At 27.1% G+C, this 19,357-nt stretch overlaps 1 protein-coding gene across 4 annotated transcripts in view; it reads left to right on the top strand.

The window, feature by feature from the left end:
• LOC142325156 (uncharacterized) overlaps positions 1–19,357 on the top strand; it is a 506,788-nt gene that overhangs the window by 104,002 nt on the left and 383,429 nt on the right. For all 4 annotated transcript variants that reach the window (XM_075366560.1, XM_075366557.1, XM_075366558.1 and 1 more), the window contains exon 5: positions 18,704–18,814. In XM_075366560.1, coding sequence (XP_075222675.1) covers positions 18,704–18,814 — 111 coding nt within the window. The remainder of the gene's footprint in view (positions 1–18,703; positions 18,815–19,357) is intronic.

The raw sequence follows: 19,357 nt of genomic DNA, 5'->3' as shown, positions 1-19,357 counted from the left end.
AATAGGAGTCTGAAAAAGTGTCAATAGCATAAGAAGTAACGCGTAGCTATGCAATGTTAGCAACCTAAATATGACGTAGTAATAAAATTAAGTTATCAAATTAGGTGTGTGCGTGTGTACACACATATATATATATGTGTGTGCTATTTAGTTAACAAAAACCTATATAAATGCATACATGATTAATCATGTAAATCTATTCCTACTAGAATTTCAAAAATTTTCGCGGAAGCGGAATTTATTATTTTATTTTTTTTTATTTTTTATTGTAACTCCTGAAATCCTTGCATTACAAGGCTGATATTTCGTGAAGTATTGAAAGAATATGCAAGATCGTCTTCTTTGAAGGAAGATTTTGTAAGTTTAAAATTACAGTGAATGTAAGGCACTGAAATTTAACCTACTTAAAAAAGGATTAAAAAATTTTCAACCTTAAATTTACCAAATTGGTTGAATTAAATTAATTAAATATCAATAAATCTGCAAACAGCAAGCTTTATAATGAGTCGTACCAAATTTAAATATCTAGAATTTATATGTAGGATAATACATATATATTTTTATCTCAATAAAAATTATATTATTATTAATTTTTATTTCTATATTCTCTCTTCTTTTTCGTTCCAACACATATTTTTTGTCCAATGCAGTGTTAATAATAAAAATATGATTACTTACCCATTGTTGTAGAAAGTAAATTATATTTAATGGAGATTATTAGTTAGAACATAGGTGAACTTTGTTTTCCCGTCACCTGCTACTTAAGTAACAGTAACAATCCAGTGATATCTATATTTACTTTTAGCTTGTTTACGTTCATTTGTAATCATTAAGAAATTATTTATAGTGCATTTAATTTGTGTAAGTACATTCATATATTTACTTACACAAGTACATTGCTTATTAAGTTGAAGAGAAAGCACTTCGGAGAATGTTTCCTACTTGTAACTTAAGTAAGGTTATCCATCAATCTGAAATAGAGAAAGCAACAAACATAATCAATGTTTAAATACATTTTATTTTCAACTATTGCTTTTTTATCTTTTTTCCTAGGATGTAGATAGAAAATTAATGAAAGACTGGTGTAATTGTAATATCATTTTAAACTAGTGCATCTTAACCGCATCGTTTAATATTAAATGCTGAGATCGATATTTGTATTTTTTTTTGTATTTATGTTTTTTACTTCCTTGTACGAAGTAAAGGAAATATTTTAATTACGAAAAATTTCGGTTTTCAGATTTCAACGGATATATCAATTTTACCATCCCTGAATCCATTTTAACTAGTTTCGGCGTGACGAAACAAAACAATTTGGATTTTGGAATTTTTCTTAACTGCAGTAATAAGCCCTCATTGAGAGCTTTTCAACAATATATCATAAGTGATACATATTTTCATTGGTTTCAGAGTTATAGCCAAATAAAACTTTAATTAATGAAATATTTGGATCTTACAAATTGTAAAAAAAAAATGTTACAATAAATAATAATTAAATAATAACAATAAAAAAATATATATATGATAAAAACAGAAGTTATTAGAGAAATAAAATTTTAGTAACTTTTCATTTTAATTCAAAAATATTTACAGATGTTAATAATTATTAATTAATCAATATATTTAAATGAAAAAAAAAGTTAAAAAAAATATGTGTATATGAAGTCGGATTCGAATTGATGTGTGCATGGTTACGGACCCGACACGTTCTCATTTACATTACATAACTACTTGAGCAACGTGAATCAAAATGAATATATAAACTAACATAAAATACTGATATGGACACCACAAAAAATGATGAATGTGGTGTCCACCAAATTGATTTTTAGATTTTTTTAATTGTAAATGTTAATTAGATTTTATAAAAAAAAAAATTACCATTGTAAACGAACAAGTTAATTACATGTTATATTTTGGGAAAGATTATAAAAAACAAAATTATTTTAAAAATATTTTCCTCCTCTTTCAAAACTGTTAGGTTTTTATTAACTAAAATTATATATAAGTATAATATTTTCTTCTGAATAAGTTTTTAACAGTTCAAAATATATTTCTTTATAATCATTAACATATCGGCTAAAAGTTGTATTTCCATAAATTCAAATTTCAGTAAAACGAGTATGTTTATCTAAAAACATTCTGTGGTATCTTCATATAAATTTTTTTCTTCTTAACTTACATAATCTCTTTTTAATTAAGGATCTCCATTTATATAAACGGATAAGAATAAAATATGAGTTATGGGTAATTATGTATAATTTTATACATACATTTTAATATGTATTAAATTGTGACCTCGCCATCAAACCTTTTCTATTTGTCTCAATCTTGTGGCATTATTTTGTCCGCTACACTTAGTTTTGTTAAAGATTTTTAAAATTGATCCAAATACCTTAATTTTTATCTTAGTAAGAGAAACGAGTTTCTGTATACTCCCTTTCTTCACTGTACTTGCTTTCCTATCTTCTTCAATAAAACTTCAAACCACTAAGTCGTTGATTATGTTCAATTCTAGTAGTATACTCTATTTCTTATTCGTTATATTTAAATTTCATGAGCAGCACCAAAAATATTTTTTTAGAAATTTATTTTCAACGACTAGCTAGCTGTTTCTCTTGTCTTTTCGTTACCGTATCCCGTACGGGATGTAATTAAGATATATACGAAAGGCAAACATTTAGACTGCGAAAACATTTGTTATCTTAATAAATTAAATTAAGATTTTATGTGTTGTATTTTTATAAGTAATTACGTAGTATTTTACTATAAGATACATAGAGAAATTACTAAAATGTTTAACTTGTTATTTAAACAATAGCTTACTTTAATCCAATTATTTCTGAAATGTCAAATTAAAAAGAAACAATAATAAAAATATATTCAATTTCAAAATATATGGAAATTATATTAACAAACTAAAACATATTCACTGCACGAAATATTTTAGGCACAGGAAGGCTACGGTACATATATTGTACAAAATGGATGCACATTTACCCATGAATAGAAATAACACACATAAGAATTAATCAGAAAAATATAATAAATTCTACCAATTCACCTTATAAAAATTGGACGTACATACAAAGATAAAATTAAATTTTATTTCTATGTGATTAAGCAGTATAACATTTTTAGCCAATATATATATATATATATATATATATATATATATATATATATATATATATATATATATATACTAGCGGACCCGACAGACGTTGTCCTGACGCGGCATTATTCTGTAATAAATGCACACACATAAATATAAGTAACTTAATTAAGTTAAAATTAGCAGGAATGTGTTCTAAATTCAATTAAAATGACTATTAGTATGATATTATCAGTTTGTGATTGTTGTATTATTGTAATGGGTTTATTGATTAATTATGTGTAGTATGGTTAATATTTATTTTCACTAAATATTGAGATGTCCGATGAAAATTGAATTAAAAAATCGAAACGTCGTAAAAATTAATAATTAGTGTAATTAATAAATTTTCATCCACATTGCTACTAATTTTCATTTAACATCATTCTAAAAAAGTACCTCTTACATATTTTTTTAAATTTAATAATTTTGATGTTTCATAACCATGTAACAGCTTAATTAATCAATTAATAAAAAAATTAAAGCGCTGAAAAAAAGCAACGTAGTTAAAGTTTTATCATGATTTTTCTTATTCTTTATTTTAACATCTATTTTACCAAATTTTAGATAATTGTAAATTAAAAATAATTTTAGAAAACTTTTTATAAAATTAATCAGCTAAAACATTATAAATTCAATTTTTTAAATATACTTTAAACTATATTATAAGTAACTTATATTTTAATTTTATAAATGTTATAATTTATTTTACAAACTTAGATTTTCAAAGAGCCGTTCAATACTTCATAACTTAGAATCAAATGAGAACTGACAATTTAAATTTGTAGGTTAAGTTGATTGTTATTGAATGCACATGTATACATGATTAAAATTCATGAAAAATCATGTAAAATACTCACTTCAATACTGCACCTTACAAATTTGCACAATGTACATTTTTTAATTAAACTTTAAAACGTTATTTTAATAAATAATATAATATAATATTCTCAATAAGCGCGCAATTCTAGCAGACTCGGCAATGCTTCGCTATTGCTAGATCTGAGTATACAAATTAAATGACAACAATTGAAAGTTTCATAAAACCTTAAAAAACTGAACATTAGCCAATTTAACAAAATTTAACCTCTCACTTTATAAAAGTCAGAATGTAAATAAATCCAAATGGCAAAACAACAGCACTACCTATGGGATTTAATTCGCACCACTCTCTAATCACAGTATTCGGTGGAAAATAATTTTTTAACAAAAAGTGTTGTGGCTGCAAAATCATTACAATTAATACTGAACATTAAGAAACTTACAAAACATTACGGAACCTTATAAAATTTCACCTGTAACTATAAAATTCAGAATGTAAATAAATCCAATTGTCAGAACAGCACTACCTATCAGATTTAATTCAAACTATTCTCTAAATACGAATTTTAATGTAAGAATAACACTAAGCTACGACGCAAGTAACTGATATGCGAAAAAGCAACAAAATAAAAAAAATTCCTAGAATCCGATCACAGCACAAACTACCGGGTTTGACTGATAAACCAAAAATTAAAAAAAAAACTAAAACGTGATCGCAGCTCTGCCTACCGGACCCACACGCTGCCTACCGGACCCAATTGTGAACCTAAACCATCATCCCAAGATCAACAACACATAAATAAATAAAATAACATTTTCACTTCAATACTGTACCTTACAAATTTGCATTATGTATATTTTTTAATTACACTTTAAAACGTTATTTCAATAAATAATAATATAATATTTCTCAATACGCGCACAATTCTAAACGCGATCGCAGTGCTGCCTACTTGTTACTTAATCAGTTGTGATTTTGTTTACATTGGCAACTGCCATACGGGCTCTTTGTGATTGGTCGTTTTGTTTGACAGCAGCCATCTTGCAGCCATCATTGATCTGATTGGTTTTCCTTTGTTTACATTTCCATCTGATTTATTAGCCTCTTATTTATTAAAAAACTGTTTTCTCGTGATTTTTTGTAACACAATAATAACACAAAATTACGAAATATTTTTCTCAATTTGATCGCAGCACCAACTGTCGGGACAGACTAAAATTAAAATGGAATATTATTGAATATTCAATACTGCGATGGTAGTGCAGTCTGCCGGATCCAATGTAAAACATTCCAAAATCAATAACTACTTATAAATAAAAAATTAATAATTAATTAATAAAAAATTGGACCAAATTGTCATTCTCGAATCCCCTTGAACACACACACACAAAATTTCATCAAAATCAGTCCAGCCGTTTAGGAGGGGTTCACTTTCATACACACGCACACAAGAAATATATATATAAAGATATAAAAAAACACATACTAAGCGAATTAACACATCATATATATTAAATATTCTATTTTATCATTTGCCAAAGAAGTTTCCTAACCGCGTATACGATTCGCGCCACCATCAACACCACTGGTGAATCAGCTGAACGGTCCGAAAAAACTTATAAAAGCTTATCTCCGTTTAAGTTAGATAGTAAATAGATATTTAATCTATTAAAACTAAAAGAGTAAATTTTTTTTATTATATCTTGAAATGTTTTATTAAAATACATTTTTAATGTGGAAATAAAAAAAATAAACAATGGGAATTTCAAATTTATTTTACAATTAAATTTTTTTTTTATATCGCATCTTGAATGTTCTTTCTTAGAAGTAAATAAATCACAATAAAAAGGGTTTTCACCGAAATTGACTCGAAACAACTGTTCAAACTTTAAAAAAATAATTTTGTTCCAAATATAAATAAACAAATATAGATATAAATAAAGGACGCAAACGTTTATTGTAAAAATTATAAAACAAGTAAACCATCAAAATCGATAGAAAAAAAAAATTAAATAAAATCTATTACATAATGATTTCGAATGTTAAGAAATTATCATCAGAAAAAAAATTAAATTAATTAATTAAACAAGAAAAAAATAATAAATATAAATTAAAAAATAAATAATATTTACGAAATACTACAGATATTTTACTAGCATTTTAGGATAAGAATTAAAAAAATTAACCTTTTTTGTACCCTTTTTCTTTTTGTCGACAGATTCTTGTTTCAGCTGTTAATTAAAAGTCTTTTAAAAGTTTTGAATTTTTGTTTTCCAATTCATCTTGCTCTAATACTTCCTTCAGTAAAAAAAATCCGGCAATGAAGTTCATAATTTGATTTAATACTTCTTTCACCGCGATAGTAGTGTCTGTTTAACAAGTATAAAGAAAATCGATCAGTAGGATCCAGAGTTATTTTAAACGTCTGTGTAAAATGATCTTATGTACAGATATTTGAACAGAATATTCCCACGTCGTAAAAAATCTCTGTTGAAACATAAATTACGTTTATTACAACGAAATCCTTATTAAGGCTCTGTTATCGTATACTCTTTATGGATATTGCATTTATTTATATTTTTATTTAACATAAGACTATTAGAATAAATGCCAGTTTTATTATTGTAAACTTTTATTTTTTACAGTATTTTTTAGGTTTTTATTCGTTTGGTAGTTTGCCTGTTTCTACTTTAAATAAAATTATCTTAAAATGAAAAAAAAATATCAGAAGTTTTTAATGAAGTAAAATTTTATGAACTTTTCATTTTAAAAAAAATAATTGTAATATAGTATGTGTACAAGGAAGTCTGTTGTCCACATCAATTTTTTTTTGTATTATGTTCATATGTTTGGTAGAGAAATTAAGCATTCTCCATCTTTGCATTCTGTTTCACTCTTTTGAAACAGTGTTTTCATTCAATAACTAGTACAATTTTAAATAGCAGTATATCTGATAATTATGTTAATATAGCTAAATAAATAATCCTCAACACTTTTTGAATATTTAAACATGATATAAATTTTGTTTCAATGATTTAGTAATTTATTTTAATGGTAAATCCGTTCATAAATAATACTGTACGTAATAACATAAATCTATTTTCATACTCTGTAGTAATGGATAATCTTGTTTAAAAGATAAAACAAATACCAAAACAGCTTTACTGGAAATTTTATTCATCTAATATTATTACAAAGGCACAACATTAAACCCCGCCATCTACTTCACCGCGGCTATCTTTTTTTTCACAGCAAGTTGCGAGCATCATGCCGCCTGTTGTACCGTATACATACAATATAAAATGAAAGTCAGTAATTAACTTTCTTTGTCGCAATGGTTCAAGCAATTTTTTCTTCATACAGCGGATGGTTTACTTGTTCAATCGTTGGGAAAACAAAACTATTTTTGCCACCATAACATTGCAGTGTACGTGCTATTATAATCAAGTACTAGACGCATCATTTATTTACAATAGATGAGATGTAGATAGAAAAATATCGATGTAATTAGTAAATAATTTAATTAGAAAGTTTTATTACACAATATTAAAAAGTAAATAAATATTTCCTCTTAAAAAATAATATTTAGTAAAATATTTACTTCCTATTTTATATAAATTTCTTTTCATAAATTTACATTTTCTACCGTTGCAGTTTATTTTATATTAACAGGTGATTATGAAAAAATAGCTCGCTCATTATTATATAACAAAAATTAAATTCATCGTTTTGCATTTTTATCTTTAATAAGATATTGACATCATGACGTAATAGAAATCTTGGTTATTACATTTAAATAAGTAAAATGTTCATAAAAAACTTCATGAGTTTTTTTATGAATAATAAAACTAAATAAGATCAATTATCTTTTGACATAGGTTGTAATCTGTTTAAAATTTTATTTTATTTAAATCGATTTATGTTTATATAAGGTGAAATACGGCGTACTTCATCTGACATGTATGCAGTTAGTTATACGTATCTATCTCCCACAGTCAGTTAAACGTTAGACATTATAAATAAAATTTTATTTATAATAAAAAGCTGATAACAACAAAACTAATGAGTGAATGAAATGTTCGATATTTTTTTTAAGAGTCCTTGGTTCAGTTTTATTAAGCTATTTCGGACCTGTGCTGCTTACCGTGTTTATAGCAGCGTAACTATATTACAATTACACTCAGCTTTGCAGCTGTGGATCGATGAAAAATAAAAAGATATTGGAGATAGGCCCATGGAATAGAAAGTGTTAGCGTAAAATCTGAATATTATTATCGTGGCAGGATTTCTATCCCGTTACTCGTTTTATAATAAATATTTTGGTGATTCACTATAACAACATGTAAAATACAAATCTAATGTTACAATACCTTTTATACGTATATTGTACATATTAATCAACTTACAAATTTATAATAAATAAAATTATCACCTTCTTTAATTAAGGATTAAAAATACTTAGCACGTTCTACAATCAATGAATTATATTCTACACAGACGTTATATTCATTTTATTTGTCGTGTTCCAAAACATTCTTCGCTATAGCAATAATAAAATTTGAACTACCATTGGATTAAATATTATGCACGATGGAGTTGAAGGGTACATATCTCCAAAATTGTTAAATTTTGAAAATAATTACCTCGTTAATTTTTGCATTTATTAATCGCCTTTAATAATTTTTTTGACAATATTAGGCAAGATTATTTTTTTAAAATAAATCCGAAAAGAGAGATTTTTAGAGTTTTATTTTCTGATTTTTATTTGTAAAATAACTGATTTTGATTTGTAAAATCTATAACTAGAGGTTTTTTTTTATTTTTAAATGGGTGTTCTAAACTAAAAATTGATAAGTTTTACAGTTACAATTCGTAGAGGTATGGACACATTTTTGTTTGTTTCTTGTTTAGAGTTCGATGTTATAAATTAAATGAAAAGTTACGGCTCTAAAAATACATTTTTCAGTTCCACCAACTGGCAGCACGAGATACCTCCTCCCACACTTTTTATTCCACATTCGATGGTTTGAAGGGCACTGAAACAAAACAAATTTTATCGTTATCATAAGCCAGTTCAACATCTATACCCAGGAGACAATCAGCTTTGCTTGGAGTTCTGCAGCTGGTGGAATACAAATCGATATTTTATTTACCGACGAGGGAAATTTCACTTAAGATGGCGTCAAAAAGACTTAAGATGGCGTCATACCCAATGAGCATACATAGGCAGAAGTAAATCCTCATGAAACGATAGAAAACAATTTTCAACACCGATTCAGCGTCAATTTATGGTGCGGCCTCCTTCACAATCAGCTGTTTGGACCGTTCATATTACCTGGCCGTTTAAATGCAGAGGTCTACTTGCACTTTCTTCAAGAAGAATTGCAGCAGTTGGTTGAAGATTTTCCTGCAGTGCTGAGACGCAAAAAATACTTCTAGCATGATGGCATGCCACCCCGCTTCTCTTCTGCCATTTCCACTAATTTAAATCATCATTTATGTAATTTCCTAAGAAGTGGATCGGTCGTGGAGGTTCATATTCCTGGCCACCAAGATCGCCTGATCTTAACATCTTCAGATATTCGCCTTTAGATTTTAGATGAAAAATATCGTATATAAAACGAAAAAATACGTTCTCGTGAGGAATTAATTGTCTGCATTATTGATGCGACTTAGCAACTTAAGAACACTGAAAAACTAAAAAGAGCGAATAAAGCAGTACAGAAGTGTTCCAAGAAATGTGTTAAAATTGGTGGCCTTATTTTCGAACATTTATTATAAATTGCTGCTACAATGCACTTTGGTCTAGTGTTTTGTTACTAAATAAAATTCGATTTTTTCTAACTTTTTTTTGTTTTATTCAACTTATCTTAAACCATTTATTGTTGGTTTTCACCTCAGATTTATCAAAACCTACTACATATACGGTTCTGGAACCTATTTTATTAGTTTTTTTCAGGTCAAAAACCATAAGGAATCACTAATTTTGCCCCTTAATTAACGTTCAAAAAATTTCAGTACGACGTCATTTCACCGGGGTAGTGAAATATTTCACTAGCCGTAACTAGGAAACAAAGCATTTTAGGACGTAGTAGGTTTATATGAATTTTTTCCATTATTTTCTCGAGTATAATAGGCTATGAAGGTCCCGGAAAAACTCCGTCATACACTCTGTATATTTAAATCTATTAACTAGGTTCCGTTATCGGTAAAAAAAGTAAAGTACAAATAAAAAAATAATGATTTTGGGTATACACAACAATAAAATAAAATAAATATAATACAAATATACACGTACAGATAAATAAGGAAAACAGTTTCTTATACATTATAAAAAAAGGTATATAAATTAGTTTGTTATATTTGAAAGTCATGCGTATACAAGTAAACTAAACTCTCGTTTCGGATCACTGCATTACGGCAACTCACTTTTGTAATAAAAGAGTTCGTATCATTTGATAACCCACCTGTATGTCCTTATTTTCTAAGGTCACGCTATTGAAAAAAAAATTACAAATTGATCATTAGTAGAAACAATATACAATATATTATTTATTACATTTTTATCTTACTTGTATGTACCGCTATTTTTAATCTTAATTTTCAATCAATATCATAAATATAACTTTTAAATAAAATATTTTAAATGTTATTGTTTAGAATTATACGTTACTAAAAAGACAATAACTTTATAATCGAATTTATTGAGCTTTCTGTTATTATTTAACATTATTTAATTAAATTTGGCTCAATTTTATTTTCTAAAAGAATTAGTTTGAAGTATACCACATTTACGATAACAATAAATTTGTCCTTGATAGCCAAACAACGAAGCTTATATCGCTGTTTGAGTTAGTGGGAGAACATTTACAGGAAATTCTATTTTCTAAAGAAGCATTTAAGTTTAAGTTATATAAATGTTTCTTTAAACTGGTTATAAAAATTACTACATTAGTTTCTGAAGCCGAATATTATTATCCTATGATGGTTTCTTCTGTATTACATATATAAATTATTATTTATCCGAGATGAATAAAATTAAAAATCTGTAACATATAAACAATTTTGTGAATTATTGTATTTTATTCATAACTCCTTTATGATTTTTTATTGGTACAATCATTTAATGTAGCCTCTACTCCGAATAGTATTTTTTATCAATAAAATCATTATTTTTTATTTTTTTAGCATCAGCCTGTTGCTACAAAGAAAAAATAATATTCAAATTCAATATTGTTGTATTTTTGATATTATTAAATAAATACAATCTCTCCACTCGGAAAAATGAATAAATATCTTGAACGTTTATAACTTACTTTAAGAAGACAAAGTCATACAGTAATTAAAACTCCTATACATTCCGTTTTATTCTGGCGGGTACATTATAACAGCTATCGGTGGATGATAATAAATTATTTTTTTTTGAAACTAGCGTTTAAAAAATGAGATATCTGACGTGACTCGAATCCAGAACCTCTGTATTAAAGGCAAGAGACGCTGCTACTCCGCCACGGAGATCGGTGTAGCAATAATAAAAAATCTGATGTGAACACCACATGACTTCCTTGCACTCCTATTAAATTACTTATACGAATTTAAAAAAAATATTAAAAGGACATAAAATTTTATTTCATTAATAACTTTTTTTGTTTTCATTTTTTTATTATTATTATTAAATTATTATTTATCGTAAAAATTATTTTAAATCAAAAGGTAATAATTATTAATAAATCAATGTATTTAAATTTTTAAAAAAATAGTTAAAACAAAATTAAAAGGAGATGAAATCTCAAATATTTCATTAATTAAAATTTTATTTGGCTAATTCTAGAACCGATGAAAATAAATGGCACTTATGATATATCGTTGAAAATATCTCAATAAGTACTTATTACTGCAGTTTAGAAAAAATCCAAAATCCAAATTTTTTGATTTTGGCCTTTTTTGAACACTTTTGGTTCAGTCGATTGCAATCAAAAGGGGAGGTGCGCAACTACTAGATCTTACAGAGTCCTAAATTCAAAATTTCAACATCAATCGTTTTTGAGTTATGCGAGATACAAACGTACGTACCTACAGTTGTCACGCCGAAACTAGTCAATATGAATTCAAGGATGGACAAAATAGATATTTCCGTTGAAATCTGAAACCGAAATTTTTCGCAATTACAATACTTCCTCTACTTCGTACAAGGAAGTAACAAAATATAATTTTGTTATAATAAAACTTATAAAATGAATTGATATTTAACTTTTGCATTTAGAAGTGTGCATATTTTCCATCCATTCGAATTTATAGTAAAACAATTAATTTATATGTCAAAGAGTATTTACGTGTTTTTTGTTGATTGCAAAATTGTGTAGTCTATGTATATTAAATGAATAATTCTATCCTTGTCTTTTTAGTTAGTTTATTTACTAATTACTGTGCCATATAATATACATTTATAGATATTAAATAATATATACGAGGATATCTCTAAAGGAAAGACCGCTAGGAAATTTCTCTCCTTAGGTTGACGAACCTGTGTCGTTCATGGCCACACTTGTTATCTACACATTGCATTGTTGTCTTTAAGTTGTCGCGTTGTAGTATCTTTGATTACATATGTGTTATTACGTTATAAAATGAATAGGAAAATCTATGTTGGCGCCGACTGTGAAGTATATGGAATTATACGTCAAAAATTAAACCATCAAAATGTTAGGCCAGCAGAAATTCATAAGCAGTTGGTTGCTGGGTACGGTGATAATATAATGAATGAAAGAAATGTCTGAAAGGTTTAAAAATAAAAGAATTAAAGTGTACAATGAAGAACGTTCGGGGAGGCCCTCGATAATCACCGAGGACTTGTTGAAACGCGTCGATGATGAAATCAGAAAAGATCGTCGCTCAACGATTTCCAACCTGGCCCTTCTTCTTCTTTGTGATGTTTCAAGAGCTGTTATCGGTCGCATTGTTTATAAAATTTAGGTTTCAGGTTGTGTACGCATGGTGCCGCACGTCTTAACGGAACGTCACAAAAAAAATCCGAATGGGATCTGCTTTGGAGTGTTTGATGCGCTACACAGGAAAAGATGATGAATTACTTAATACATTGTTACCGGCGATGAAACATGGATTTGTATTACATGCCAGAAAGAAAGCGGCAGTCAAGTGAATGGCGTCATCTTCAATCACCAACCAGACCAACAAAGATCAAGCCACAGCCATTGGAACGCAAACTGATGGCCACAGTCTTTTGGGATCGGATTGGGATACTGCTGATTAATTTCATGCCACGTAGAACGACTACAAAACTACGTAGCCTACTACAAAACTGTACGGAAGTTACGGCGCACCATTCAAAATCGGCGACGTGGGCGGCTGACCGAAGGCGTCGTCCTGCTGCACGATAATGCACGTCTACAAGTTGCGGGTCCAAATTGTGATTTACTGAGAACATTTGAATGGAAAATTTACAATCACCCACCATATAGTCTGGACTTAGCTCCTAATTACTATTTATTTTGGAAATTGAAAGAAGTTTTGTGTGGTAAGCAATTCGCGGATGGTGATGAACTTAAAATGTTGTCAATCAGTGGCTAAATGAACTGACGGCAGAACAATACGTCGAGGGTATATTGTAGCTGGTATATCGCTACGATAAATGTCTTAATTGATGTGGCGATTACGTAGAGAAGTAGTATAAGGTATGTAGTTTAAGAGAAATAAAAAATATTTATAACATTTTCAGAATAATTTTTTTACAATGAATTGGTCTTTAGTTTAGAGATAACCTCTAGTAATTAAATAATTCATTATTATTTTGTGCTGGAGCTGTTTTTTGAGGTTATCTTGAAGGGTATATTTAAATGTTTGTAATGATATTTAAATAGGCGATATTTTATTTTAATTAACGTAAAACCATACGTTTGTAGTATGAATTTATTACATTTATAAAAAATAAATAAATTTAACATCAGATAATGTAAATGTGAACTTGTTTAACTTTTAGTTAAACCGTACTGGACATTTGTTTTTAAAATGGTAGACATGTTGGAAGGCAGTAAATGATTAAAATAATCACTACTACATAAAAATCATCATGAACTCCAATGTCGTGATAGCCGGAAGCCAACACTACCCCCCTTTCTTTTATTTATATATATATATTTTTTTTAATCTATCTTTCGCTGTATATTTCTCTTATTATATATTCTATCTCATTCATACTTAATATATATTGAGTATTTCTATCCTAGTTTCTCATTACTCTCTATTTTGATACAAGTGAAATGTTTGGAAGGTGGAGGCTAGATGCTAGTAATTAGTAAAATAATAAGTTTGTTATTTGTCCCAATCATGTAAAATCTCATATAAGTAAGGCAACCCATACTTTCACTTAGTTTCTTAAACTTAACTTAATCGTTTTGAACTTTAAAATAAAAATTAAAAAAAAAATGTCATAAATAGTAACTAATATTTAAAATTATTTAAATGTAGTAATGTAATTTGTATTTAAATGTAATTTGGAAAATTATCTTTTTACTTCCTTGTACGAAGTAAAGGAAGTATTGTGATCACGAAATATTTTGGTTTTCAAATTTCAACGGAAATATCCATTTTTATCATCCCTGAATCCATTTTGACTAGTTTTGGCGTGACGTTTGTATGTACGTATGTATGTATCTCGCATAACTCAAAAACGATTAGCCGTACAATGTTGAAATTTTGGATTTACGACTGTTGTAACATCAAGTTGTGCACCTCCCCTTTTGATTGCAATCGACTGAACCAAAAGTGTCCAATTAAGCCCAAAATCCAAAACATTTGGATTTCGGACTTTTTCTTAACTGCAGTAATAGGCCCTCGTTGAGAACTTTACAACGATATATCATAAGTGGTACTTATTTTCATTGGTTCCAGAGTTATAGCTAAGTGAAATTTTAATTAACGAAATATTTCGTCTTACAAGGACATTTATAAAATTTATTTATTTATACATTTAAAATGTATTGTTTTTTTTTTAAACTGTATAAATAAGAAATAAGTGGTTCACTTGCACATCGGTTCAAATCAGACTTCATTTCCTTTCTTTTAACTTTTTTTTCTTAATTTAAATACATTGATTTATTAATAATTATTAACCTCTGATTGTAAAAAATGTTTTACAGTAAATAATAATTCAATTACAAAAAAGATATGAAAAAATGTAACAAAAAATATATGTAATCTAATAGGCATACAAGGAAGTCTTGTGGTGTCCACAACGGATTTTTAATTTTGTTTTAATAATATGAGATATATAAACAAATTTGCATGTCTGCTCAATGAAACTTATTTATTCCATTATAATAGATTAACCTAAAAAATGAATTAGATAAATATGTGATTTTAAGTAGTTTCGATCAAAATGACTTTTTTATTTTAGGTATTAAACTTTTGTTAAAAATGATTACTTCTCACAACATTAACCTTAGGAATAAGAAGTTTTTTTTTTTGTTCTGCACATATATTTTTTTATATACTTTGATATTTTATTTGTATCATATAATATTAATTTCACTTTCCTGGCATCATAGCTGTGCTGCAAAAAGGAAAGTATGGTAATCAGTCAAAAAATTGGTTATGGATTTTTTGCATTCCTCGACGTTTCATGACCCAGGGGTCCTAAAAAAAGAAAAAAGAAGAAGTTAATATTTATATATCAAAGTATGTAACTGTGTTGGCTTGTTTGTATCTTAATAATTTTTGACTGAATAAACCAATTTTGATGAAATGCATTCGGAAAGTCGTATAGAGCAATTTGTTGATAACATTTTCGGATCAATATTTCCAGGAGATGTAAAAAGGTTTTGCTCAAAATTTCCCCTTTCCCAAAAAATGAAATAATCTTTTTATTTAATACATATTTTTTAACCAAAATCTTTTTGTCTTCCTAGACATAGTTGTAGTGAAAGTGCTCCAAAAAAAATATTTTGGAGGCAATATTAGAAGTGGGGAACCGATAAGTTTAAAAATATTAATCTTTTTAATTTTTTAAAACGTTTTTGGGTTTATTTAACATTTTTTGTATTATTAAAAATTTAAATAATAGATTTTTAATAACAATAATACAGTAAAATTCATTCCCCATAAAAAAAAATTAAAATTAAAAAAAAATAAATTTGAATAAAATAATAAATTTAACATTTTATTGGATATACATTTTTCAGTGAAATATATTTTTAGTTTTTTCCATTTCTTGGAAAGTGATTTTGTAACTGGGGGAACAAAAACTTTTTTTAGTTTATTTTAACATATAATGATAATTTTACATAAAACTTCATAATAAATTACCTCACCCCCAAAAAAAGTCTTAGTTATCTTTTTTCATGCATCATTAATTTTTCACTATAGTGTAAGAATAAATAACCTATGTCAGAAATCTTCTTTATCACAATTTGTTCTAGCATTATAAGATAATAAATATATCTTCAGCACAAACTAGCTACTTTAGCTAAAGCAGAGAGAAAGTTTCCTTTTTACTCCGAAAATAGTCAATCTTATAGCACTTAGATCAGTTACTATTAAATAATCATTTCTAGTTTTTTGCCTCAGCATTAAAAGCGTTGATTGTTCTTTCCCAAATATTAATTAACATTTTATTTCTTGAATTTCTCTGTATTTCTTGGAGTACTGAAGCACTGATTGCTATAAAAGGGGCAATTTTATGTTCCGAATCTTCTGATTTTAGTCATTTCTAAAAATTATTTAATATTAGTGAATACATAATAATATTTTATAATAATCAGTAAATATAATATGGCATATGACTAGTAAAATAATAATTCTATAGTAAAAACTCTAAGAAAAACTTGATTTGTTAATAAATTATTTCTTAGTGAAGTATATTATATTTTTATTTTTATTTTTTGACTCATGAATTAATTCACCATAGAAGTATAAAAAAAATCTTGTACGAGGGAATATGAGAATGAAAATTTGTAGCTTATGAAAAATACCATTCCTGACCGGAATTAGAATCCGGGGTCTCTGAATGAAAGGCCGAAACGTTACCACTCCGCCACAGAGATCGACCAAAAATAATTCAGAATTTTACAGCACTAAAAATTGTATAAGTAATAAATAAATACGGTTTGATGTAGATGCGCAGTTGTTCTAAAATGTATTAACAAAACTATGTAATAAAATGTTGATGCCTGTGCGGAATGATTTTAGTTATTTGAGCATTTTACTTGACCAGTTTCTGTTTGGAGTACCTATAATATAAAATACAGAAATATTGGAATAAGGAATTGATAATGTTCACGAAATTATAAATAAATAAGCAATAATTTTACTTGGTATAAATAATGTCTTTATTTTTCGTTAAAACAACTCGTTTCATACTGGAATTTAAATTTAAAATCGTTATGAATAACTCTACTCATTGAATTAGCATTAATTGGTCGGTAAAATTATCAATATGTAAATTTGAAAGCATAAAATAGCATATCTTTATCGGAGAAAGTTAGAATAATAATTTAGAATCACTAAAATAAGTTCCTATAAAACAAATGTTTTAAAATAAATCATTAACTCAAACATATATTTTATCGTTATGTAAGAGAAACCGCAATCTGAAAACCGGTAAATCAAACACAAAACTAACTAAGCAGTATTTCTACTCCCGCATAATTTTACGATCAATTTTATGACTTCTTGTTGTCGGAAAAAATCGTTAAAAGATATGCTTTTAAATTTTACAAATATTACTATTTTTAGATTGTTATTTTATGGGTAATTTTATTTTGATTATACGCCTAATTCGTATTGTAATATATTTGTATGAGTATTTCTTAAAGTACTTTAATGTAAGAAGAAATTCACATAATTCAAATTACACTGTCAAGGATAATCTAGACAGAAAGGGGAATATCTACTGCTTAAAAAATGTGTTGTTTTCACGGATATTGTCTTTCATTAGAATTTGTTACATCATTTTCATGTAAAATATGTAATAATTACTTAAATTGTTAATGTAAATTAGAGGTAAATTACAAAAGGTAATTTTGTAGTTTAGAAATATTTATAGACATAGAATTCAGATATTCATGTATTGTTTGTTGTATTAAGCGTCTTGCTCTACGAAACGACACACTATATTATTCATATAACAATTAAATCCTCTTCTCTAGTGTGCGCTATGAAAGAACTAACGACTATATCAATTAAATTACTCCGACCGTTTTGCCCTACAAGTTTATCATCTCGAAGAGAATTCTGTTGATGTCAGCCTTTTTACTCATTCGCTCGTAGCCCTCGCATCAATTGTGGACCACCTCTGTCAATCACCTCTCTGTTTGTTCCCTTCTTGTATAATTCTAACAATGTAATTACATCAATAAATCTCTTCTTGTAAGTAAGCGTTTGGTGAAATCGTAACGACTGACAACACCAGAGAATAAAGATGAGGTAAGAAGGTAGCGGACCGCATGTACGTGAATTTTCAATCCAAAATTCAATCGTCAGTAGCTCGGTAGAAGAAGAATTCAGATATAAATATTCCCCTTGTTTCTTTAATATAACTTTTTAATCCTTTAATATCAGTTATTTTATATTATAATAATTATTTTTTTAGTTTTTTTTTTTTTTTTTAATTTAGGTTAAATTCATTGAAATTAGTTTCTTTAGATTTAAGAACTAAATAATTATAAATTAATTTTTCTGTTATTTATATACTTATTTTTGTACTTTTACAGCTGGAAAAACTAAAGAGCAAAGATAGAATGATAGAAACTTTAGGGAAAGAATTACGAAAGCTAAAAGGACGTCTCGAAACATCGTGTAGGAATAATCTTGACATTGTAAAGGTAAGATAATTTACAAAAATCTATTTAAAATATTAATTAAGAGCAAACAGTTATTTTTAAATTGCTTTTATTTTTAATTGCGTTTTTTAATTATTAAATTGCTTTTCCTATCAGTTTCTGTGATGTTAAATTAAAATAGTTGCATTTTTTTTATTGAGTTATATGAGCATCGACGAATAAGGACATTAATCCTCGTCAAATTTTCTAAAAAGAGATTAAGGATGTTCAGAGGCCTTACATTTTAATAAATACACAAAAAATAATAATATGCTTAGCATTGAGATATTTAAATAATACAGATACATAGAACATAAAGAATTAAAGGTGATATTTACAAAAAAATACAAAAATAAAACTAAAATATTAAACACAAAATACATACACATATAAATATAAAACAAAATAAATACACAGAAAATGTTGGATAATAACATGTAAAATTGAAAACTCTGTATTCAGGTATAAATTGACTTCATATAGAGGATTTTCTCAACTAAACACATACTGATTTCGTCGAAAACTTACAACAAAAGCGTTAGTAAA

This window comes from Lycorma delicatula, chromosome 5, assembly GCF_047948215.1.
Source record: "Lycorma delicatula isolate Av1 chromosome 5, ASM4794821v1, whole genome shotgun sequence".
Taxonomy (NCBI): Eukaryota; Metazoa; Arthropoda; class Insecta; order Hemiptera; family Fulgoridae; genus Lycorma; species Lycorma delicatula.
The sequence above is the reverse complement of the archived record's forward strand: the minus strand, read 5'-3'. Positions and strand labels throughout refer to the sequence as shown.